A 26,771-nucleotide genomic window follows, 5' to 3' on the forward strand; every position below is an offset into this window, starting at 1 on the left:
AGTGCCCGGGGATGTGCAGGTTAGGGTGGATTGGCCATGCTAAATTGTCCCATAGTGCCCCGGGATGTGCAGGTTAGGGTGGATTGGCCGTGCTAACTTGTCCCATAGTGCCCAGGGATGTGCAGGTTAGGGTGGATTGGCCATGCTAAATTGTCCCATAGTGCCCAGGGGTGTGTAGGTTAGGGTGGATTGGCCATGCTAAATTGTCCCATAGTGCCCAGGGGTGTGTAGGTTAGGGTGGATTGGCCATGGGAAACTGTCCCATAGTGCCCGGGGATGTGCAGGTTAGGGTGGATTGGCCATGCTAAATTGTCCCATAGTGCCCCGGGATGTGCAGGTTAGGGTGGATTGGCCATGCTAAATTGTCCCATAGTGCCCAGGGATGTGCAGGTTAGGGTGGATTGGCCATGCTAAATTGTCCCATAGTGCCCAGGGGTGTGTAGGTTAGGGTGGATTGGCCATGCTAAATTGTCCCATAGTGCCCAGGGGTGTGTAGGTTAGGGTGGATTGGCCATGGGAAACTGTCCCATAGTGCCCGGGGATGTGCAGGTTAGGGTGGATTGGCCATGCTAAATTGTCCCATAGTGCCCCGGGATGTGCAGGTTAGGGTGGATTGGCCATGCTAAATTGTCCCATAGTGCCCAGGGATGTGCAGGTTAGGGTGGATTGGCCATGCTAAATTGTCCCATAGTGCCCAGGGATGTGCAGGTTAGGGTGGATTGGCCATGCTAAATTGTCCCATAGTGCCCAGGGGTGTGTAGGTTAGGGTGGATTGGCCATGGGAAACTGTCCCATAGTGCCCGGGGATGTGCAGGTTAGGGTGGATTGGCCATGCTAAATTGTCCCATAGTGCCCCGGGATGTGCAGGTTAGGGTGGATTGGCCATGCTAAATTGTCCCATAGTGCCCAGGGATGTGCAGGTTAGGGTGGATTGGCCATGCTAAATTGTCCCATAGTGTCCAGGGATGTGCAGGTTAGGGTGGATTGGCCATGCTAAATTGTCCCATAGTGCCCAGGGATGTGCAGGTTAGGGTGGATTGGCCATGCTAAATTGTCCCATAGTGCCCAGGGATGTGCAGGTTAGGGTGGATTGGCCATGCTAAATTGTCCCATAGTGCACAGGGATGTGCAGGTTAGGGTGGATTAGCCAGGGGAAATTGTCCCATAGTGCCCAGGGATGTGCAGGTTAGGGTGGATTGGCCATGCTAAATTGTCCCATAGTGCCCAGGGATGTGCAGGTTAGGGTGGATTGGCCATGCTAAATTGTCCCACAGTGCCCAGGGATGTGCAGGTTAGGGTGGATTGGCCATGCTAAATTGTCCCACAGTGTCCAGGGATGTGCAGGTTGCAGTGGATTGGCCATGCTAAATTGTCTCACAGTGTCCAGGGATGTGCAGGTTAGGGTGGATTGGCCATGCTAAATTGTCCCATAGTGTCCAGGGATGTGCAGGTTAGGGTGGATTGGCCATGCTAAATTGTCCCACAGTGCCCAGGGATGTGCAGGTTAGGGTGGATTGGCCATGCTAAATTGTCCCATAGTGCCCAGGGATGTGCAGGTTAGGGTGGATTGGCCATGCTAAATTGTCCCACAGTGCCCAGGGATGTGCAGGTTAGGGTGGATTGGCCATGCTAAATTGTCCCATAGTGCCCAGGGATGTGCAGGTTAGGGTGGATTGGCCATGCTAAATTGTCCCATAGTGTCCAGGGATGTGCAGGTTAGGGTGGATTGGCCATGCTAAATTGTCCCACAGTGCCCAGGGATGTGCAGGTTAGGGTGGATTGGCCATGCTAAATTGTCCCATAGTGCCCAGGGATGTGCAGGTTAGGGTGGATTGGCCATGCTAAATTGTCCCATAGTGCCCAGGGATGTGCAGGTTAGGGTGGATTGGCCATGCTGAATTGTCCCATAGTGCCCAGGGATGTGCAGGTTAGGATGGATTGGCCATGGGTAATTGTCCCATAGTGCCCAGGGATGAGCAGGTTAGGGTGGATTGGCCATACTAAATTGTCCCATAGTGTCCAGGGATGTGCAGGTTAGGGTGGATTGGCCATACTAAATTGTCCCATAGTGTCCAGGGATGTGCAGGTTAGGGTGGATTGGCCATGCTAAGTTGTCCCATAGTGCCCAGGGATGTGCAGGTTAGGGTGGATTGGCCATGCTAAATTGTCCCATAGTGCCCAGGGATGTGCAGGTTAGGATGGATTGGCCATGGGTAATTGTCCCATAGTGCCCAGGGATGAGCAGGTTAGGGTGGATTGGCCATACTAAATTGTCCCATAGTGTCCAGGGATGTGTAGGTTAGGGTGGATTGGCCATACTAAATTGTCCCATAGTGCCCGGGGATGTGTAGGTTAGGGTGGATTGGCCATGGGAAATTGTCCCATAGTGTCCAGGGATGTGCAGGTTAGGGTGGATTGGCCGTGCTAAATTGTCCCATAGTGCCCAGGGATGTGTAGGTTAGGGTGGATTGGCCATGATAAATTGTCCCATAGTGCCCAGGGATGTGCAGGTTAGGGTGGATTGGCCATGCTAAATTGTCCCATAGTGCCCAGGGATGTGCAGGTTAGGGTGGATTGGCCATGCTAAATTGTCCCATAGTGCCCAGGGATGTGCAGGTTAGGGTGGATTGGCCATGCTAAATTGTCCAATAGTGCCCAGGGATGTGCAGGTTAGGGTGGATTGGCCATGCTAAATTGTCCCATAGTGCCCAGGGATGTGCAGGTTAAGGTGGATTGGCCATGCTAAATTGTCCCATATTGCCCAGGGATGTGCAGGTTAGGGTGGATTGGCCATGCTAAATTGTGCCATAGTGCCCAGGGATGTGCAGGTTAGGGTGGATTGGCCGTGCTGAATTGTCCCATAGTGCCCAGGGATGTGCAGGTTAGGGTGGATTGGCCTTGCTAAATTGTCCCATAGTGCCCAGGGATGTGCAGGTTAGGGAGGATTGGCCGTGCTGAATTGTCCCATAGTGCCCAGGGATGTGCAGGTTAGGGTGGATTGGCCATGCTAAATTGTGCCATAGTGCCCAGGGATGTGTAGATTAGGGTGGATTGGCCATACTAAATTGTCCCATAGTGTCCAGGGATGTGTAGGTTAGGGTGGATTGGCCATGGGAAATTGTCCCATAGTGTCCAGGGATGTGCAGGTTAGGGTGGATTGGCCATACTAAATTGTCCCATAGTGTCCAGGGATGTGTAGGTTAGGGTGGATTGGCCATACTAAATTGTCCCATAGTGCCCGGGGATGTGCAGGTTAGGGTGGATTGGCCATGCTAAAGTGTCCCATAGTGCCCAGGGATGTGTAGGTTAGGGTGGATTGGCCATGGGAAATTGTCCCATAGTGTCCAGGGATGTGCAGGTTAGGGTGGATTGGCCATACTAAATTGTCCCATAGTGTCCAGGGATGTGCAGGTTAGGGTGGATTGGCCATGATAAATTGTCCCATAGTGCCCAGGGATGAGCAGGTTAGGGTGGATTGGCCATGCTAAATTGTCCCATAGTGCCCAGGGATGTGCAGGTTAAGGTGGATTGGCCATGGGTAATTGTCCCATAGTGCCCAGGGATGAGCAGGTTAGGGTGGATTGGCCATACTAAATTATCCCATAGTGTCCAGGGATGTGTAGGTTAGGGTGGATTGGCCATACTAAATTGTCCCATAGTGCCCGGGGATGTGTAGGTTAGGGTGGATTGGCCATGGGAAATTGTCCCATAGTGTCCAGGGATGTGCAGGTTAGGGTGGATTGGCCGTGCTAAATTGTCCCATCGTGCCCAGGGATGTGCAGGTTAGGGTGGATTGGCCATGCTAAATTGTCCCATAGTGCCCAGGGATGTGTAGGTTAGGGTGGATTGGCCAGGGGAAATTGTCCCATCGTGCCCAGGGATGAGCAGGTTAGGGTGGATTGGCCATGCTAAATTGTCTCATAGTGCCCAGGGGTGTGCAGGTTAGGGTGGATTGGCCAGGGGAAATTGTCCCATCGTGCCCAGGGATGTGCAGGTTAGGGTGGATTGGCCATGCTAAGTTGTCCCATAGTGCCCAGGGATGTGCAGGTTAGGGTGGATTGGCCATGCTAAATTGTCCCATAGTGCCCAGGGATGTGCAGGTTAGGGTGGATTGGCCATGCTAAATTGTCCCATAGTGCCCAGGGATGTGCAGGTTAGGGTGGATTGGCCATGCTAAATTGTCCCATAGTGCCCAGGGATGTGTAGGTTAGGGTGGATTGGTCATGCTAAATTGTCCCATAGTGCCCAGGGATGTGCAGGTTAGGGTGGATTGGCCATGCTAAATTGTCCCATAGTGCCCAGGGATGTGCAGGTTAGGGTGGATTGGCCATGATAAATTGTCCCATAGTGCCCAGGGATGTGCAGGTTAGGATGGATTGACCATGCTAAATTGTCCCATAGTGCCCAGGGATGTGCAGGTTAGGGTGGATTGACCATGCTAAATTGTCCCATAGTGTTCAGGGATGTGCAGGTTAGGGTGGGTCGGTCGTGGGAAATTGATCTGCAGGTTCGCAGCCCAATGTTAAAATTCACTCAACTCCTTCAGACAATCAGCCAACCGCCTGATGAAGGATAGCTGTCTGAAAGCTCGTGTTTCTCAATAACCCTGTTGGACTGTGACCTGGTGTTGTGTGAGTTTTAACTTTGTGCTGTCCAGTCCATCACCAAACACCTCCACATCACAGAGAATGAGCATTAGTCAGGGATAAATGTAGAGTAATGGGGGAGGGGGAATGGGTCCGGGTGGGACGCTCCTCGGAGGGGTCAGTGTGGACTTGTCGGGCCGAAGGGCCTGTTTCCACTCTGTGGGGATTCTGTGACGTTGCTGGAAAAACTCCGGCAGAATCTCTGGCGAGAGAAAGTCGGGTTAATGGGTCAAGGCACCCTCCCCTCCTACACAGCCAGGTCCCCTCAAACCCCCCCCCTACCCCCCAGGCGACCTCCCGTCGCTGGGGAGGTTGGGACTCCAGGGTGGGGAGGGGAAGGAGAATTCTGGGAGGGACGGACGGTGTTGAAGGGGCGAACGAGGGGCCGAATGGTCTCGCCTCTTGCTCTGTGACTTGCCGTTGTTAATTGGTCTCCCCCCTCTCCCACTCCCCTTCCCCCTTCCCCCTTTTCCTCGTAGCTGCTGCCTCATCCAATGACAAGATTGTCGGGGGATACGAATGTAGTCCCCACTCTGTGCCTTGGCAAGTCTCTCTGGACATGGGGTACCACGGCTGTGGGGGTTCCCTGATCAGCGACCGGTGGGTTATCTCTGCTGCCCACTGCTACTACAGGTACGTGCACCTTCTCCTGACCCCGCGCCACGCCGGGGCTGCGGGTCCATTCAGCCCATCTCGTCCCCGTACTAGCCGGCCGTGAGAGCGCCCCTCTCAGGTGACCTTGTGAAAGCCTCAGTCAAGTCCTCAGTTTCCCTCCCCTCCTCCGTCCCCTCCCTCCTCGCTGCCAGCCTCACCCTCCCCTCGCGGCTACTGCTTCCCCTCGACCAATGCCCTCCCCTCCTGCCAACCCCCCTCCCTGGTGATGCCAGGCCCCTGGGTCAATCCCCTGCTAGTCTTCCCTGACTCTGAGTGACATCCTCTGGTCTCTCTGTCCCTCTCTCTCACTGGGTCACCCATGTTCAGGAAATTAGTCCCCCTTTCCCAAAACCTTCGCTCCATGTGCCTAGTTTCGGTATTTATTGCTTACCTGACCCTGCCTGTCCCTAATTGCCCCCCTCCCGAGAGGGTGGGGTGGGGGGGGGGTGCCTTCTTGAACCACTGCTGTGGGTAGACCCACAATGCCCCCTGAGGGAGGGGAATTCTGACCCAGGAAGGAACGGCCGAGTCGGGATGGTGAGGCGACCTGTCTCTTCCCCCCGGACCCGCATCTATCGCTGGGGTGAGGGCCCTCCGTTTGACGGGCTCAGGGGGGAGAGTGAAGAGTGAGGTGTGTCTCTGGGAGTCACATCCGGACCCTGCCCCTGCCCCTGCCCTGTGTGTTCCAGCCGGATTGCCCGTTCCAAATACCGATAGCCTGCAGCAGCTACTGAGGGGCCAGTTAATCCCGCATTCCCCCCCCCCCCCCCCCACCACCCCCAACACCACCAGCAGAGTGCGAGAAACAGGCCCTTTGGCCCACTACGTCTAGTCTGACACCAAACCACAATTGGTCCCATTCACTGGGTGTTCACCGAGTAATGTTCCCAATGTCCCCTCCTCCCCTCTCTCCCAGCCAGTGCTGTCCCGTGCATCCCCCACCCACTGGGTAACCTGATAGCCTTCCTCGGATCTCCCATCACCTCCCCCACCCCCCCCCAGCAGACACCCTCCCCCCCCTCGCCTCACCTTCGGCCTCTTATCTCAGGCACGCCTGCCGCTAGGGAAGAGATTCCCGGCAAACTTCACTCAAAGGTCCACCCCACCGCTCCAGAGGAAGCACACCCAGGCTCCTCAGAGCTGAGAGGTTCAATTCCACCACCACCCCCCCCCGCCAATCACTTCACAAAACTCCCCCCACCCCCCCACCCCCAACCACCCCTGCGCCTTGCCCACGGTTCTCCTGGGACTGAGGGAGGTGACCAGAACTGGGCATGGCGCAACGTCCCACAACGCAGGCTCGCTCATCCAGTCACATGACCTCCAGACAACGTCACAAACCCCACCACCCACCCAGCAACCCCCAACCGTTGGGGTCCTTCTGGGTGGGGGGGCACCAGAGGGGTAGGGAAAGTCTGCCAGGAACCTGGGAATGGTGGTGGGGGGGGGGAGTAGACGGAGGATGTGGGGTGTCACGGGAACTGACCGTTCCTGAGAATTGTGACCCTTCCATCAACTCCGTCTCCAATTCCCCCGGCCTCAGGAAAGCAGCCAACGTCGTCAAACACCCCTCCCTCCCCAAACCACAAAGCCCCCCTCCCTCCCCAAACCACACACCCCCTCCCTCCCCAAACCACACACCCCTCCCTCCCCAAACCAAACACCCCCTCCCTCCCCAAACCACACACCCCTCCCTCCCTCCCCAAACCACACACCCCCTCCCTCCCCAAACCACACACCCCCTCCCTCCCCAAACCACACACCCCCCCTCCCTCCCCAAACCACACACCCCCTCCCTCCCCAAACCACACACCCCCTCCCTCCCCAAACCACACACCCCCCCTCCCACCCCAAACCACACACCCCCTCCCTCCCCAAACCACACACCCCCTCCCTCCCCAAACCACACACCCCCTCCCACCCCAAACCACACACCCCCCTCCCTCCCCAAACCACACACCCCCCCTCCCTCCCCAAACCACACACCCCCTCCCTCCCCAAACCACACACCCCCTCCTTCCCCAAACCACACACCACCTCCCTCCCCAAACCACACATCCCCTCCCTCCCCAAACCAAATACCCCTCCCACCCCAAACCAAACGCCCCCTCCCTCCCCAAACCCACACCCCCTCCCTCCCCAAACCACACCCCCCCTCCCTCCCCAAACCAAATACCCCTCCCACCCCAAACCAAACACCCCCTCCCTCCCCAAACCAAACACCCCTCCCTCCCCAAACCACACACCCCTCCCTCCCCAAACCAAACATCCCCTCTCCCCACAAACCAAACACCCCTCCCACCCCAAACCAAACATCCCTCCCCCCAAACCAAACACGCCTCCCACCCCAAACCAAACACCCCCTCCCACCCCAAACCAAACACCCCCTCCCACCCCAAACCAAACACCCCTTCCTCCCCAAACCAAACGCCCCCTCCCACCCCAAAACAAAAACCCCCTCCCACTCCAAAGTAAACACCCCTCCCTCTCCAAACCAAACACCCCCTACCTCCCCAAACTAAATACCCCTCCCACCCCAAACCAAACACAACCCTCCCACCCCAAACCAAATACCCCTCCCACCCCAAACCAAACACAACCCTCCCACCCCAAACCAAACACCCCTCCCACCCCAAACCAAACACAACCCTCCCACCCCAAACCAAACACCCCTCCCACCCCAAACCAAACACGCCTCCCACCCCAAACTAAACACAACCCTCCCTCCCCAAACCAAACATCCCTCCCATTCCAAGCCAAACATCCCCTCCCTCCCCAAACCAAAAACCCCCTCCCACCCTAAACCAAAGACCCCTACCACCCCAACTCAAATACCCCCTCCCACCCCAAACCAAACACACCCCTCCCACCCCAAACCAAACATCCCCTCCCACCCCAAACCAAACCTTCCTTCCTCCCCAAACCAAACACCACTCCCACCCCAAACCAAACACACCCCGCCGACCCCAAAACAAACACACCTCCCTCCCCAAACCAAACACCCCAACCAACCCAAACCCAATACCCCTCCCACCCCTAACCAAACACCCCTCCCACCCCAAACCAAACACCCCTCCCACCCCAAGCCAAACATCCCCTCCCACCCCAAACCAAACCTCCCTCCCTCCCCAAACCAAACACCCCGTCCCTCCCCAAACCAAACATCCCTCCCACCCCAAACCAAACACCACTCCCACCCCAAACCAAACATCCCTCCCTCCCCAAACCAAACACCCCTCCCACCCCAAACCAAACACACCCCGCCCACCCCAAAACAAACACCCCTCCCTCCCCAAACCAAACACCCCAACCAACCCAAACCCAATACCCATCCCACCCCGAACCAAACACCCCTCCCACCCCAAACCAAACATCCCCTCCCACCCCAAACCAAACACCCCCTCCCTCCCCAAACCAAACACCCCTCCCACCCCAAGCCAAACATCCCCTCCCTCCCCAAACCAAACACCCCTCCCACCCCAAGCCAAACATCCCCTCCCTCCCCAAACCAAACATCTCCTCCCACCCCAAACCAAAGACCCCTATCACCCCAAACCAAATACCCCCTCCCACCTTAAACCAAACACCCCTCCCTCCCCACACCAAACAACTCTCCCACCCTAAACCAAACTCCCCTCCCACCCAAAACCAATCACCCCTCCGACACCAAACCAAATACCCCCTCCCACCCCAAACCAATCACCCCTCCGACACCAAACCAAATACCCCCTCCCACCCCAAACCAATCACCCCTCCGACACCAAACCAAATACCCCCTCCCACCCCAAACCAATCACCCCTCCGACACCAAACCAAATACCTCCTCCCACACCAAACCAAAGACCCATCCCACTGCTATCCAATGACCCCTTCCTTCCCAAACCAAATACCCCTCTCACTCTAAAACCAAAGACCCCTCCCAACCCAAACCAAATACCCCTCACACCCCAAACCAAAGACCCCTCCCTCAACCAAAGACCCTTCCCCCCCCAAATCAAACACCCCTCCCACCCTAAATGAAACATCCCTCCCAGTGGTGCCCAGGGATGTGCAGGTTAGGGTGGATTGACCATGCTAAATTGTCCCATAGTGCCCAGGGATGTGCAGGTTAGGGTGGATTGACCATGCTAAATTGCCCCATAGTGCCCAGGGATGTGCAGGTTAGGGTGGATTGACCATGCTAAATTGTCCCATAGTGCCCAGGGATGTGCAGGTTAGGGTGGATTGACCATGCTAAATTGCCCCATAGTGCCCAGGGATGTGCAGGTTAGGGTGGATTGGCCATGCTAAATTGTCCCATAGTGCCCAGGGATGTGCAGGTTAGGGTGGATTGGCCATGCTAAATTGTCCCATAGTGCCCAGGGATATGTAGGTTAGGGTGGATTGGCCATGGGAAATTGTCCCATAGTGCCCAGGGATGTGCAGGTTAGCGTGGATTGGCCATGCTAAATTGTCCCATAGTGCCCAGGGATGTGCAGGTTAGGGTGGATTGGCCATGCTAAATTGTCCCATAGGGCCCAGGGATGTGTAGGTTAGGGTGGATTGGCCATGGGAAATTGTCCCATAGTGCCCAGGGATGTGCAGGTTAGCGTGGATTGGCCATGCTAAATTGTCCCATAGTGCCCAGGGATGTGCAGGTTAGGGTGGATTGGCCATGCTAAATTGTCCCATAGTGCCCAGGGATGTGCAGGTTAGCGTGGATTGGCCATGCTAAATTGTCCCATAGTGCCCAGGGATGTGCAGGTTAGGGTGGATTGGCCATGGGAAATTGTCCCATAGTGTCCAGGGATGTGCAGGTTAGGGTGGATTGGCCATGGGAAATTGTCCCATAGTGCCCCGGGATGTGCAGGTTAGGGTGGATTGGCCATGCTAAATTGTCCCATAGTGTTAAGTGCATTAGTCAGGGGTAAATATAGAGTAGGGGAATGGGTCTGGGTGGGTTACTCTTTGGAGGGCTGGTGTGGGCCTGTTGGGCCGAAGAGCCCGTCTCCACACTGCGGAGACTCTACGATTTACTCCATAACCCTCCAACCCACTCCCAGGTGAAAATCTGCCTCAGCCCAGGTTACATTTCCTCCCAGTCCCAGCATGCACTGCGTCTTGTTTGGGGGGTGTTGCACAGATGACAAGGTGAGGCGTTCCTGGTCGGCTTGTACCATAGGATCAGAGCTGGCCTCCCTATCGTAACAGAGGGAAACGTTGAACCCCATCTCCCAGCAGGTGGAGAACGCTGCTGTCGGACTGATAGGGGGACCTGTGGTACATCTGAGTCTATCTCTCTCTCTCTCTCTCTCTGCAATCTGCAGCACCGTATTCCACACTCTGTACCACTCCCCTCTTGTACTTCTGATTTTGTCTGGTTACAAAACAATAATTTTCACTGTATCCCGGCACAATGTGACATTAATGTGATCAAGTCAAATTAATTGTGTTGCAGTCCAGATTACCTGAAAGTGCTCTTGGGCGCACACAGCCTCACGGAGCGTACAGGGACAGAGGTGTTGGTTGGAGTGGATAGTATCCATCAGCACCCACAGTTTGATGGTTACACGCTGGATCACGACATCATGCTGATTAAACTGGCCGAGACCATCCGCATGACTGACGACATCAGAGCTGTACAATTGCCAACAGAGTGCCCACTGCCCTACGCCATGTGCACAGTCTCAGGATGGGGTAATACCTATCCCAATGATGGTGGGTACAGCTTTACCCGGGGAGTGTCAGGGAAGGAGGGGGGGAACGGTTTGCAGGGGGCACGGGGAGGGATGTGGCGCTCTCGGAGTCAGGGAGGGGTCATCAGCAGGGTGGGGGGGTGAGGGGGGGGCAAAGTCCCTTCGGAATCCGGGACAGTGTCAGGGCAACGGGATCACAGCACAAACCCCTGTCCCGGGAACGATCGATGGGGAGAGTGTAGAGGGAGCTTTACTCTGTACCTAACCCCGTGCTGTCCCTGTCCTGGGAGTGTTTGATGGGGGGACAGTGTAGAGGAAGCTTTACTCTGTATCTCACCCCGTGCTGTCCCTGTCCTGGGAGTGTTTGATGGGGGACAGTGTAGAGGGAGCTTTACTCTGTATCCAACCCTGTGCTGTCCCTGTCCTGGGAATGTTTGATGGGGACAGTGTAGAGAGAGCTTTACTCTGTATCTAACCCCGTGCTGTCCCTGTCCTGGGAGTGTTTGATGGGGGGACAGTGTAGAGGGAGCTTTACTCTGTATCTAACCCCGTGCTATCCCTGTCCTGGGAGTGTTTGATGGGGTGACAGTGTAGAGGGAGCTTTACTCTGTATCTAACCCCGTGCTGTCCCCGCCCTGGGTGTGTTTGATGGGGGGACAGTGTAGAGGGAGCTTTACTCTGCATCTAACCCCGTGCTGTCCCTGTCCTGGGAGGGTTTGATGGGGGGACAGTGTAGAGGGAGCTTTACTCTGTATCTAACCCCGTGCTGTCCCTGTCCTGGGAGGGTTTGATGGGGGGACAGTGTAGAGGGAGTTTTACTCTGTATCTAACCCCGTGCTGTCCCTATCCTGGGAGTGTTTGATGGGGGACAGTGTAGAGGGAGCTTTACTCTGTATCTAACCCCGTGCTGTCCCTGTCCTGGGAGTGTTTGATGGGGGACAGTGTAGAGGGAGCTTTACTCTGTATCTAACCCTGTGCTGTCTCAGTCCTGGGAGTGTTTGATGGGGGCACAGTGTAGAGGGAGCTTTACTCTGTATCTAACCACGTGCTGTCCCCGCCCTGGGTGTGTTTGATGGGGGGACCGTGTAGAGGGAGCTTTACTCTGCATCTAACCCCGTGCTGTCCCTGTCCTGGGAGGGTTTGATGGGGGGACAGTGTAGAGGGAGCTTTACTCTGTATCTAACCCCGTGCTGTCCCTGTCCTGGGAGGGTTTGATGGGGGGACAGTGTAGAGGGAGTTTTACTCTGTATCTAACCCCGTGCTGTCCCTATCCTGGGAGTGTTTGATGGGGGACAGTGTAGAGGGAGCTTTACTCTGTATCTAACCCCGTGCTGTCCCTGTCCTGGGAATGTTTGATGGGGGACAGTGTAGAGGAAGCTTTACTCTGTATCTAACCCTGTGCTGTCCCTATCCTGGGAGTGTTTGATGGGGAGACAGTGTAGAGGGAGCTTTACTCTGTATCTAACCCTGTGCTGTCCCTGTCCTGGGAGGGTTTGATGGGGGGACAGTGTAGAGGAAGCTTTACTCTGTATCTAACCCCATGCTGTCCCTGTCCTGGGAGTGTTTGATGGGGGGACCGTGTAGAGGGAGCTTTACTCTGTATCTAACCCTGTGCTGTCCCTGTCCTGGGAGGGTTTGATGGGGGGACAGTGTAAAGGGAGCTTTACTCTGTATCTAACCCCATGCTGACCCTGTCCTGGGAGGGTTTGATGGGGGACAGTGTAGAGGGAGCTTTACTCTGTATCTAACCCCGTGCTGTCCCTGTCCTGGGATGGGGGGACAGTGTAGAGGAAGCTTTACTCTGTATCTAACCCCGTGCTGTCCCTGTCCTGGGATGGGGGGACCGTGTAGAGAGAGCTTTACTCTGTATCTAACCCCGTGCTGTCCCTGTCCTGGGAGTGTTTGATGGGGGGGACAGTGTAGAGGGAGCTTTACTCTGTATATAACCCCGTGCTGTCCCTGTCCTGGGAGTGTTTGATGGGGGGGACAGTGTAGAGGGAGCTTTTCTCTGTATCTAACCCCGTGCTGTCCCTGTCCTGGGAGTGTTTGATGGGGGGGACAGTGTAGAGGGAGCTTTACTCTGTATCTAGCCCCGTGCTGTCCCTGTCCTGGGAGTGTTTGATGGGGGGGACAGTATAGAGGGAGCTTTACTCTGTATCTAACCCCGTGCTGGGAGGGTTTGATGGGGGACAGTGTAGAGAGAGCTTTACTCTGTATCTAACCCCGTGCTGTCCCTGTCCTGGGATGGGGGGACAGTGTAGAGGGAGCTTTACTCTGTATCTAACCCCGTGCTGTCCCTGTCCTGGGAGTGTTTGATGGGGGGGACCGTGTAGAGGGAGCTTTACTCTGTATCTAACCCCGTGCTGGGAGGGTTTGATGGGGGGACAGTGTAGAGGGAGCTTTACTCTGTATCTAACCCCGTGCTGGGAGGGTTTGATGGGGGGACAGTGTAGAGGGAGCTTTACCCTGTCTCTAACCCCGTGCTGTCCCCGTCCTGGGAGTGTTTGATGGGGGGGACAGTGTAGAGGAAGCTTTACTCTGTATCTCACCCCGTGCTGTCCCTGTCCTGGGAGTGTTTGATGGGGGACAGTGTAGAGGGAGCTTTACTCTGTATCTAACCCTGTGCTGTCCCTGTCCTGGGAGTGTTTGATGGGGACAGTGTAGAGAGAGCTTTACTCTGTATCTAACCCCGTGCTGTCCCTGTCCTGGGAGTGTTTGATGGGGGGGACAGTGTAGAGGGAGCTTTACTCTGTATCTAACCCCGTGCTGGGAGGGTTTGATGGGGGTTGCTGTGCGGTAGGTGATGGCCTGTCTGTTCCTGATGAAGCACTGTGTGGTTTTCCCTCTCTGAAGTGGTGATGCCGGATACGCTGCGGTGTGTGAGGGTTCCGCTGATGAATGATTATGCCTGTAATTACGCCTACCCTGGCCTGATCACCAGCACCATGATCTGTGCCGGCTACATGGAGGGGCAGAAAGATGCTTGCAATGTAAGTTCCCCTTTAAACCACACTTGCTGAATCCTCCTCATCCCTGTGTGAGTGGATCACTCCGAGACACTGCTTTTGGTGGAAGTGCAATTTCAGGTTGGTCATGGTCTGCACGAAGACATCGTGAAAGGCTTGCTTTTATAGAGCTAGACAGCACGGAAACAGACCCTTCGGTCCAACCCGTCCATGCTGACCCAGATTTCCCAACCCAATCTAGTCCCACCTGCCAGCACCCGGCCCATATCCCTCCAAACCCTTCCTATTCATATACCCATCCAGATGGGCGGCACGGTGGCACAGTGGTTAGCACTGCTGCCTCACAGTGACCCAGAGACCTGGGTTCAATTCCCGACTCAGGCGACTGACTGTGTGGAGTTTGCACGTTCTCCCCGTGTCTGCGTGGGTTTCCTCCGGGTGCTCCGGTTTCCTCCCACAGTCCAAAGATGTGCAGGTCAGGTGAATTGGCCATGCTAAATTGCCCGTAGTGTTAGGTAAGGGGTAAATGTAGGGGTATGTGTGGGTTGCGCTTCGGTGGGGCGGTATGGACTTGTTGGGCCGAAGGGCCTGTTTCCACACTGTAATGTAATCTAATCTAAACTAATCTAAAATGCCTCTTAAATGTTGCAATTGTACCAGCCTCCCCCACTTCCTCTGGCACCTCATTCCACACACGTACCACCCTCTGTGTGAAAAACTTGCCCATTAGGTCTCTTTTACATCCTTCCCCTCTCACCCTAAACCTATGCCCCTCTAGTTCTGGACTCCCCCACCCCAGGGAAAAGACCTTGTCTATTTACCCTATCTATGCCCCTCATAATTTTATAAACCTCTATAAGGTCACCCCTCAGCCTCCAACGCTCCAGGGAAAACAGCCCCAGCCTGTTCAGCCTCTCCCTGTAGCTCAGACCCTCCAACCCTGGCAACATCATTGTAAATCTTTTCTGAACCCTTTCAAGTTTCACAACATCTTTCCGATAGGAAGGAGACCAGAATTGCACACAATATTCCAACAGTGGCCTAACCAATGTCCTGTACAGCCGCAACATGACCTCCCAACCCCTGTACTCAATACTCTGACCAATAAAGGAAAGCATACCAAACACCTTCTTCAGAGCTATGAACCTGCACTCCAAGCTCTCTTTGTTCAGGAACACTCCCTAGGACCTTACCGTTAGGTGTGTAAGTCCTGCTGGGATTTGCTTTCCCAAAATGCAACACCTCGCATTTATCTGAATTAAACTCCATCTGCCACTTCTCAGCCCATTGGCCCATCTGGTCCAGATCCTGTTGTAATCTGAGGTAACCCTCTTCATTGTCACTACACCTCCAATTTTGGTGTCATCTGCAAACTTACTAACTGTACCTCTTATGCTCGCATCCAAATCATTTATGTAAATAACAATAAGTACAGGACCCAGCACCGATCCTTGTGGCACTCCACTGGTCACAGGCCTCCAGTCTGAAAAACAACCCTCCACCACCAGCCTCTGTCTTCTACCTTTGAGCCAGTTCTGTATCCAAATGGCTAGTTCTAACTGGATAATGCATTACTATTGCACCAGTCACATCCTCGAGACATTCAGGGAAGCCTGTTCCTTGAGGTGTGGTGTGTCTGAACATGGGAGCCCCTCCCTCCCCCCCACTGACGCTCAGTAACAGCAGTGTGTACCATCCCCTCCCTCCCCCACCGACCCTCAGTAACAGCAGTGTGTACCATCCCCTCCCTCCCCCCACCGATGCTCAGTAACAGCAATGTGTACCATCCCCACCCTCCCCCACCGACGCTCAGTAACAGCAGTGTGTACCATCCCCTCCCTCCCCCCACCGACGCTCAGTAACAGCAGTGTGTACCATCCTCTCCCTCCCCCACCGACGCTCAGTAACAGCAGTGTGTACCATCCCCTCCCTCCCCCACCGACGCTCAGTAACAGCAGTGTGTACCATCCCCTCCCTCCCCCCACGGACCCTCAGTAACAGCAGTGTGTACCATCCCCTCCCTCCCCCCACCGACACTCAGTAACAGCAGTGTGTACCATCCCCTCCCTCCCCCCACCGACGCTCAGTAACAGCAGTGTGTACCATCCCCTCCCTCCCCCCCACCGACGCTCAGTAACAGCAGTGTGTACCATCCCCTCCCTCCCCCCACCGACACTCAGTAACAGCAGTGTGTACCATCCCCTCCCTCCCCCCACCGATGCTCAGTAACAGCAGTGTGTACCATCCTCTCCCTCCCCCACCGACGCTCAGTAACAGCAGTGTGTACCATCCCCTCCCTCCCCCCACCGACGCTCAGTAACAGCAGTGTGTACCATCCCCTCCCTCCCCCCACCGACGCTCAGTAACAGCAGTGTGTACCATCCCCTCCCTCCCCCCCGACGCTCAGTAACAGCAGTGTGTACCATCCCCTCCCTCCCCCACCAACGCTCAGTAACAGCAGTGTGTACCATCCCCACCCCCCCACCGACGCTCAGTAACAGCAGTGTGTACCATCCCCTCCCTCCCCCCAACCGACGCTCAGTAACAGCAGTGTGTACCATCCCCTCCCTCCACCCACCGACACTCAGTAACAGCAGTGTGTACCATCCCCTCCCTCCACCCACCGACGCTCAGTAACAGCAGTGTGTACCATCCTCTCCCTCCCCCACCGACGCTCAGTAACAGCAGTGTGTACCATCCCCTCCCTCCCCCCACCGACGCTCAGTAACAGCAGTGTGTACCATCCCCTCCCTCCACCGACGCTCAGTAACAGCAGTGTGTACCATCCCCTCCCTCCCCCCACCGACGCTCAGTAACAGCAGTGTGTACCATCCTCTCCCTCCCCCACCGACGCTCAGTAACAGCAGTGTGTACCATCCCCTCCCTCCCCCCACCGACACTCAGTAACAGCAGTGTGTACCATCCCCTCCCTCCCCCCACCGACGCTCAGTAACAGCAGTGTGTACCATCCCCTCCCTCCCCCCACCGACACTCAGTAACAGCAGTGTGTACCATCCCCTCCCTCCCCCCACCGACGCTCAGTAACAGCAGTGTGTACCATCCCCTCGCTCCCCCACCGATGCTCAGTAACAGCAGTGTGTACCATCCTCTCCCTCCCCCACCGACGCTCAGTAACAACAGTGTGTACCATCCCCTCCCCTCCCCCCACCGACGCTCAGTAACAGCAGTGTGTACCATCCCCTCCCTCCCCCCACCGACGCTCAGTAACAGCAGTGTGTACCATCCCCTCGCTCCCCCACCGATGCTCAGTAACAGCAGTGTGTACCATCCCCTCCCTCCCCCCACCGACGCTCAGTAACAGCAGTGTGTACCATCCTCTCCCTCCCCCACCGACGCTCAGTAACAGCAGTGTGTACCATCCCCTCCCTCCCCCCACCGACACTCAGTAACAGCAGTGTGTACCATCCCCTCCCTCCCCCCACCGACGCTCAGTAACAGCAGTGTGTACCATCCCCTCGCTCCCCCACCGATGCTCAGTAACAGCAGTGTGTACCATCCTCTCCCTCCCCCACCGACGCTCAGTAACAACAGTGTGTACCATCCCCTCCCCTCCCCCCACCGACGCTCAGTAACAGCAGTGTGTACCATCCCCTCCCTCCCCCCACCGACGCTCAGTAACAGCAGTGTGTACCATCCCCTCGCTCCCCCACCGATGCTCAGTAACAGCAGTGTGTACCATCCTCTCCCTCCCCCACCGACGCTCAGTAACAGCAGTGTGTACCATCCCCTCCCTCCCCCCACCGACGCTCAGTAACAACAGTGTGTACCATCCCCTCCCCTCCCCCCACCGACGCTCAGTAACAGCAGTGTGTACCATCCCCTCCCCTCCCCCCACCGACGCTCAGTAACAGCAGTGTGTACCATCCCCTCCCTCCACCGACGCTCAGTAACAGCAGTGTGTACCATCCCCTCCCTCCCCCCACTGACGCTCAGTAACAGCAGTGTGTACCATCCCCTCCCTCCCCCCACCGACGCTCAGTAACAGCAGTGTGTACCATCCCCTCCCTCCCCCCACCGACGCTCAGTAACAGCAGTGTGTACCATCCCCTCCCTCCCCCACCGACGCTCAGTAACAGCAGTGTGTACCATCCCCTCCCTCCGCCCACCGACGCTCAGTAACAGCAGTGTGTACCATCCGCTCCCTCCCCCCACCGACGTTCAGTAACAGCAGTGTGTACCATCCCCTCCCTCCACCGACGCTCAGTAACAGCAGTGTGTACCATCCCCTCCCTCCACCGACGCTCAGTAACAGCAGTGTGTACCATCCCCTCCCTCCCCCCACCGACGCTCAGTAACAGCAGTGTGTACCATCCCCTCCCTCCCCCCACCGACGCTCAGTAACAGCAGTGTGTACCATCCCCTCCCTCACCCACCGACGCTCAGTAACAGCAGTGTGTACCATCCCCTCCCTCCCCCCACCGACGCTCAGTAACAGCAGTGTGTACCATCCCCTCCCTCCCCCCACCGAGGCTCAGTACAGCAGTGTGTACCATCCCCTCCCTCCCTCCACCGACGCTCAGTAACAGCAGTGTGTACCATCCCCTCCCTCCACCCACCGACGCTCAGTAACAGCAGTGTGTACCATCCCCTCCCTCCCCCCACCGACGCTCAGTAACAGCAGTGTGTACCATCCCCTCCCTCCCCCCACCGACGCTCAGTAACAGCAGTGTGTACCATCCCCTCCCTCCCCCCACCGACGCTCAGTAACAGCAGTGTGTACCATCCCCTCCCTCACCCACCGACGCTCAGTAACAGCAGTGTGTACCATCCCCTCCCTCCCCCCACCGACGCTCAGTAACAGCAGTGTGTACCATCCCCTCCCTCCCCCCACCGACGCTCAGTAACAGCAGTGTGTACCATCCCCTCTCTCCCCCCACCGACGCTCAGTAACAGCAGTGTGTACCATCCCCTCCCTCACCCACCGACGCTCAGTAACAGCAGTGTGTACCATCCCCTCCCTCCCCCCACCGACGCTCAGTAACAGCAGTGTGTACCATCCCCTCCCTCCACCGACGCTCAGTAACAGCAGTGTGTACCATCCTCTCCCTCCCCCACCGACGCTCAGTAACAGCAGTGTGTACCATCCCCTCCCTCCCCCCACCGACACTCAGTAACAGCAGTGTGTACCATCCCCTCCCTCCCCCCACCGACGCTCAGTAACAGCAGTGTGTACCATCCCCTCCCTCCCCCACCGACGCTCAGTAACAGCAGTGTGTACCATCCCCTCCCTCCCCCCACCGACGCTCAGTAACAGCAGTGTGTACCATCCCCTCCCTCCCCCACCGACGCTCAGTAACAGCAGTGTGTACCATCCCCTCCCTCCCCCACCGACGCTCAGTAACAGCAGTGTGTACCATCCCCTCCCTCCCCCCACCGACGCTCAGTAACAGCAGTGTGTACCATCCCCTCCCTCCCCCCACCGACGCTCAGTAACAGCAGTGTGTACCATCCCCTCCCTCCCCCCACCGACGCTCAGTAACAGCAGTGTGTACCATCCCCTCCCTCCCCCCACCGACGCTCAGTAACAGCAGTGTGTACCATCCTCCCTCCCCCACCGACGCTCAGTAACAGCAGTGTGTACCATCCCCTCCCTCCCCCCACCGACGCTCAGTAACAGCAGTGTGTACCATCCCCTCCCTCCCCCACCGACGCTCAGTAACAGCAGTGTGTACCATCCCCTCCCTCCCCCCACCGACGCTCAGTAACAGCAGTGTGTACCATCCCCTCCCTCCCCCCACCGACGCTCAGTAACAGCAGTGTGTACCATCCCCTCCCTCCCCCCACCGACGCTCAGTAACAGCAGTGTGTACCATCCTCCCTCCCCCACCGACGCTCAGTAACAGCAGTGTGTACCATCCCCTCCCTCCCCCACCGACGCTCAGTAACAGCAGTGTGTACCATCCCCTCCCTCCCCCACCGACGCTCAGTAACAGCAGTGTGTACCATCCCCTCCCTCCCCCCACCGACGCTCAGTAACAGCAGTGTGTACCATCCCCTCCCTACCCCCACCGACGCTCAGTAACAGCAGTGTGTACCATCCCCTCCCTCACCCCACCGACGCACAGTAACAGCAGTGTGTACCATCCCCTCCCTGCCCCCTCCGACCCTCAGTAACAGCAGTGTGTACCATCCCCTCCCTCCCCCCACCGACGCTCAGTAACAGCAGTGTGTACCATCCCCTCCCTCCCCCCCACCGATGCTCAGTAACAGCAGTGTGTACCATCCCCTCCCCCCCCCACCGACGCTCAGTAACAGCAGTGTGTACCATCCCCTCCCTCCCCCCACCGACACTCAGTAACAGCAGTGTGTACCATCCCGTCCCTCCCCCCCACTGACACTCAGTAACAGCAGTGTGTACCATCCCCTCCCTCCCCCCACCGACGCTCAGTAACAGCAGTGTGTACCATCCCCTCCCTCCACCCCACCGACGCTCAGTGACAGCCGTGTGTACCATCCCCTCCCTCCCCCACCGACGCTCAGTAACAGCAGTGTGTACCATCCCCTCCCTCCCCCACCGACCCTCAGTAACAGCAGTGTGTACCATCCCCTCCCTCCCCCACCGACGCTCAGTAACAGCAGTGTGTACCATCCCCTCCCTCCCCCCACCGACACTCAGTAACAGCAGTGTGTACCATCCCCTCCCTCCCCCCACCGTCCCTCAGTAACAGCAGTGTGTACCATCCCCTCCCTCCCCCCCACCGACGCTCAGTAACAGCAGTGTGTACCATCCCCTCCCTCCCCCACCGACGCTCAGTAACAGCAGTGTGTACCTTCCCCTCCCTCCCCCCCACCGACGCTCAGTAACAGCAGTGTGTACCATCCCCTCCCTCCCCCCACGACGCTCAGTTACAGCAGTGTGTACCATCCCCTCCCTCCGCCCCACCGACACTCAGTAACAGCAGTGTGTACCATCCCCTCCCTCCCCCCCACTGACACTCAGTAACAGCAGTGTGTACCATCCCCTCCCTCCCCCCACCGACGCTCAGTAACAGCAATGTGTACCATCCCCTCCCTCCCCCCACCGACGCTCAGTAACAGCAGTGTGTACCATCCCCTCTCTCCCCCCACCGACGCTCAGTAACAGCAGTGTGTACCATCCCCTCCCTCACCCACCGACGCTCAGTAACAGCAGTGTGTACCATCCCCTCCCTCCCCCCACCGACGCTCAGTAACAGCAGTGTGTACCATCCCCTCCCTCCACCCACCGACCCTCAGTAACAGCAGTGTGTACCATCCCCTCCCTCCCCCCACAGACGCCCAGTAACAGCAGTGTGTACCATCCCCTCACTCCCCCACCGACGCTCAGTAACAGCAGTGTGTACCATCCCCTCCCTCCCCCACCAACACTCAGTAACAGCAATGTGTACCATCCCCTCGCTCCCCCCACCGACGCTCAGTAACAGCAGTGTGTACCATCCCCTCCCTCCCCCACCGACGCTCAGTAAAAGCAGTGTGTACCATCCCCTCCCTCCCCCACCGACGCTCAGTAACAGCAGTGTGTACCATCCCCTCCCTCCCCCCACCGACGCTCAGTAACAGCAGTGTGTACCATCCCCTCCCTCCCCCACCGACGCTCAGTAACAGCAGTGTGTACCATCCCCTCCCTCCCCCACCGACGCTCAGTAACAGCAGTGTGTACCATCCCCTCCCTCCCCCCACCGACGCTCAGTAACAGCAGTGTGTACCATCCCCTCCCTCCCCCCACCGACGCTCAGTAACAGCAGTGTGTACCATCCCCTCCCTCCCCCCACCGACGCTCAGTAACAGCAGTGTGTACCATCCCCTCCCTCCCCCCACCGACGCTCAGTAACAGCAGTGTGTACCATCCTCCCTCCCCCACCGACGCTCAGTAACAGCAGTGTGTACCATCCCCTCCCTCCCCCCACCGACGCTCAGTAACAGCAGTGTGTACCATCCCCTCCCTCCCCCACCGACGCTCAGTAACAGCAGTGTGTACCATCCCCTCCCTCCCCCCACCGACGCTCAGTAACAGCAGTGTGTACCATCCCCTCCCTCCCCCCACCGACGCTCAGTAACAGCAGTGTGTACCATCCTCCCTCCCCCACCGACGCTCAGTAACAGCAGTGTGTACCATCCCCTCCCTCCCCCACCGACGCTCAGTAACAGCAGTGTGTACCATCCCCTCCCTCCCCCACCGACGCTCAGTAACAGCAGTGTGTACCATCCCCTCCCTCCCCCCACCGACGCTCAGTAACAGCAGTGTGTACCATCCCCTCCCTACCCCCACCGACGCTCAGTAACAGCAGTGTGTACCATCCCCTCCCTCACCCCACCGACGCTCAGTAACAGCAGTGTGTACCATCCCCTCCCTGCCCCCTCCGACCCTCAGTAACAGCAGTGTGTACCATCCCCTCCCTCCCCCCACCGACGCTCAGTAACAGCAGTGTGTACCATCCCCTCCCTCCCCCCACCGACGCTCAGTAACAGCAGTGTGTACCATCCCCTCCCTCCCCCCCACCGATGCTCAGTAACAGCAGTGTGTACCATCCCCTCCCCCCCCCACCGACGCTCAGTAACAGCAGTGTGTACCATCCCCTCCCTCCCCCCACCGACACTCAGTAACAGCAGTGTGTACCATCCCGTCCCTCCCCACCACTGACACTCAGTAACAGCAGTGTGTACCATCCCCTCCCTCCCCCCAACGACGCTCAGTAACAGCAGTGTGTACCATCCCCTCCCTCCACCCCACCGACGCTCAGTGACAGCCGTGTGTACCATCCCCTCCCTCCCCCACCGACGCTCAGTAACAGCAGTGTGTACCATCCCCTCCCTCCCCCACCGACCCTCAGTAACAGCAGTGTGTACCATCCCCTCCCTCCCCCACCGACGCTCAGTAACAGCAGTGTGTACCATCCCCTCCCTCCCCCCACCGACACTCAGTAACAGCAGTGTGTACCATCCCCTCCCTCCCCCCACCGACCCTCAGTAACAGCAGTGTGTACCATCCCCTCCCTCCCCCACCGACGCTCAGTAACAGCAGTGTGTACCATCCCCTCCCTCCCCCCACCGACGCTCAGTAACAGCAGTGTGTACCATCCCCTCCCTCCCCCCACCGTCCCTCAGTAACAGCAGTGTGTACCATCCCCTCCCTCCCCCCCACCGACGCTCAGTAACAGCAGTGTGTACCATCCCCTCCCTCCCCCACCGACGCTCAGTAACAGCAGTGTGTACCTTCCCCTCCCTCCCCCCCACCGACGCTCAGTAACAGCAGTGTGTACCATCCCCTCCCTCCCCCCACGACGCTCAGTTACAGCAGTGTGTACCATCCCCTCCCTCCGCCCCACCGACACTCAGTAACAGCAGTGTGTACCATCCCCTCCCTCCCCCCCACTGACACTCAGTAACAGCAGTGTGTACCATCCCCTCCCTCCCCCCACCGACGCTCAGTAACAGCAATGTGTACCATCCCCTCCCTCCCCCCCACCGACGCTCAGTAACAGCAGTGTGTACCATCCCCTCCCTCCCCCCACCGACACTCAGTAACAGCAGTGTGTACCATCCCCTCCCTCCCCCCACCGACCCTCAGTAACAGCAGTGTGTACCATCCCCTCCCTCCCCCCCACCGACGCTCAGTAACAGCAGTGTGTACCATCCCCTCCCTCCCCCCACCGACCCTCAGTAACAGCAGTGTGCACCATCCCCTCCCTCCCCCTCTGACCCTCAGTAACAGCAGTGTGTACCATCCCCTCCCTCCCCCCCACCGACACTCAGTAACAGCAGTGTGTACCATCCCCTCCCTCCCCCACCGACGCTCAGTAACAGCAGTGTGTACCATCCCCTCCCTCCCCCACCAACGCTCAGTAACAGCAGTGTGTACCATCCCCTCCCTCCCCCACCGACACTCAGTAACAGCAGTGTGTACCATCCCCTCCCTCCCCCCACCGACACTCAGTAACAGCAGTGTGTACCATCCCCTCCCTCCACCCCACCGACGCTCAGTAACAGCAGTGTGTACCATCCCCTCCCTCCCCCCACCGACACTCAGTAACAGCAGTGTGTACCATCCCCTCCCTCCACCCCACCGACGCTCAGTAACAGCAGTGTGTACCATCCCCTCCCTCCCCCCACCGACGCTCAGTAACAGCAGTGTGTACCATCCCCTCCCTCCCCCCACCGACGCTCAGTAACAGCAGTGTGTACCATCCCCTCCCTCCCCCCACCGACGCTCAGTAACAGCAGTGTGTACCATCCCCTCCCTCCACCCCACCGACGCTCAGTAACAGCAGTGTGTACCATCCCCTCCCTCCCCCCACCGACACTCAGTAACAGCAGTGTGTACCATCCCCTCCCTCCACCCCACCGACGCTCAGTAACAGCAGTGTGTACCATCCCCTCCCTCCCCCCACCGACGCTCAGTAACAGCAGTGTGTACCATCCCCTCCCTCCCCCCACCGACGCTCAGTAACAGCAGTGTGTACCATCCCCTCCCCCCCCCCACCGACGCTCAGTAACAGCAGTGTGTACCATCCCCTCCCTCCCCCCACCGACACTCAGTAACAGCAGTGTGTACCATCCCCTCCCTCCACCCCACCGACGCTCAGTAACAGCAGTGTGTACCATCCCCTCCCCCCCCCCACCGACGCTCAGTAACAGCAGTGTGTACCATCCCCTCCCTCCCCCCACCGACCCTCAGTAACAGCAGTGTGTACCATCCCCTCCCCCCCCCCACCGACGCTCAGTAACAGCAGTGTGTACCATCCCCTCCCTCCCCCCACCGACCCTCAGTAACAGCAGTGTGTACCATCCCCTCCCCCCCCCCACCGACGCTCAGTAACAGCAGTGTGTACCATCCCCTCCCTCCCCCCACCGACGCTCAGTAACAGCAGTGTGTACCAGCTACAAGACCCACTGCAGAAACTCACCAAAGACCCTCAGGCAGCACCTTCCAAACCCACGGCCACTTCCATCTAGAAGGACAAGGGGCAGCAGGTACATGGGGACACCACCCCCTGCAAGTTCCCCTCCGAGCCCCTCACCTTCCCGACTTGGAAATATATCGGCCGTTCCTTCCTGGGTCAGAATCCTGGAATTCCCTCCCTCAGGGACATTGTGGGTCTACCCACAGCACATGGACTGCAGCAGCTCAAGAAGGCAGCTCACCCTCACCTTCCCAAGTGGGGCAACTAGGGACAGGGGGGCAATAAATATTGGGCCCCGCCAGTGACCCCCACGTCCCATGAATGCATGAAAGAAATTGCTTTGACCATTTCCGGTACAAATTGTGACACATTCCCTCGGAATCCGAGTAGCCATGGATTATCCTGATTTGTGATTGGTGCAGCTCTGAATCAAGTGATGGCCACAATAATTTCCTCAAAGCGATAAGTCAAACACCTGCCTCCAAATCCTCCTCCAGCCCCGGCCTCCCAAGCCTCCCGCGGTTCCCATCCCTCAGCCATTGGGGGCCATGCCTTCAGCATTTCTGGGATGGTGGGATGGGGAAGGCAGGTCCTGACCTCAGGGAGTCCCTGCTTAACCTCTCCACCTTCTCCTTCTCTCTCTCTCACTCTCTCTCCCTCCCCTCCGTTACGATGCTCATGGAATAATTAAGAGTTTCTAACTCCGTTTTTGGGTACCTGGCCGAACGAAACCCCATGACAAATCATCGTTGTGCACCTCTGTCCCTGGGTGCTCCTCGGGGATGTTTCACTCTGTTAGTGTGGCTACATCAATGTAAGCTGCTTTATTTTGTGAGTGGAAATTGGTCATCCCAAAATGGTGGATACTCCCCATCTGGTGGGCCATTCCAAAATGGTGGGCCATTCCAAAATGGTGGGCCATTCCAAAATTGCAGACAATTCCAAAATGGTGGGCCATTCCAAAATGGTGGGCCATTCCAAAATGGCAGACAATTCCAAAATGGTGGGCCATTCCAAAATGGCAGACAATTCCAAAATGGTGGGCCATTCCAAAATGGTGGGCCATTCCAAAATGGTGGGCCATTCCAAAATGGCAGACAATTCCAAAATGGTGGGCCATTCCAAAATGGTGGGCCATGCCAAAAATGGCAGACAATTCCAAAATGGTGGGACATTCCAAAATGGTGGGCCATTCCAAAATGGCAGACAATTCCAAAATGGTGGGCCATTCCAAAATGGTGGGCCATTCCAAAATGGCAGACAATTCCAAAATGGTGGGCCATTGCAAAATGGTGGGGATACGGAAGCTGACATGACCGGCTGGGGCTGAGCATTGTTTATGGCTGTGATTGGGGATGTGGTGTTCCTCCACTCCTGAAGTGGGTCAAAGGGTAAATGGTGCTGGCAAAGGGAAGAGGTGGTTGAATGGCCTTGAATTGCGGTGTTAGGCATCACTGTGAGCCGGGTTCCCCTCCCCCTCCCTCCTGTGATGTGTCCCTACGTGGGCTTCATTAACGGGGTCTGCCAAACCGTCCCCTGCCCATCGCCGTGGACCCTCTCTGTCGCTCCGTTCCCTCCGTTCTGTATCTTTCACTCTGTACCGTTCCTGGGTTAATGAGGCTTCTTGCTAACACAGGGAGACTCCGGGGGTCCGCTGGTATGTGGTGAGTTCCTGGAAGGCATCGTGTCGTGGGGACAAGGTTGTGCACAGCCAAACTACCCGGGGGTGTACACTAAGGTCTGCACAGTCCTCCCCTGGATCCACGAAACCATGGCCACAAACTGAGATACCTCCATTTGGACACAGACCAGGCCCTGCCCACTGCTTAACTAGCTGGTCAGGCTAGTTTGTGCTGGTTAGACCCGTTGGCTGGTTGTACCAGCTGGTTAATTGGTTGTCAAGTTAATAAAGGGCTCATTTCGAGTTCA

The 26,771-nt window shown here is 57.3% G+C and overlaps 1 protein-coding gene across 1 annotated transcript in view; it reads left to right on the plus strand.

The window, feature by feature from the left end:
- The window catches only part of LOC122548163 (trypsin-like), a 27,301-nt gene extending 530 nt beyond the window's left edge, over positions 1-26,771 (plus strand). The window contains exons 2-5 of the mRNA XM_043686717.2: positions 5,126-5,279; positions 10,738-10,997; positions 13,829-13,965; positions 26,479-26,771. Coding sequence (XP_043542652.2) covers positions 5,126-5,279; positions 10,738-10,997; positions 13,829-13,965; positions 26,479-26,628 — 701 coding nt within the window. The 3' untranslated portion in view covers positions 26,629-26,771. The remainder of the gene's footprint in view (positions 1-5,125; positions 5,280-10,737; positions 10,998-13,828; positions 13,966-26,478) is intronic.

The sequence above is a fragment of the Chiloscyllium plagiosum genome, unplaced genomic scaffold (genome assembly GCF_037043375.1).
Source record: "Chiloscyllium plagiosum isolate Xiang-an unplaced genomic scaffold, Cpla_swu_hap1 HiC_scaffold_38, whole genome shotgun sequence".
Taxonomy (NCBI): domain Eukaryota; kingdom Metazoa; phylum Chordata; class Chondrichthyes; order Orectolobiformes; family Hemiscylliidae; genus Chiloscyllium; species Chiloscyllium plagiosum.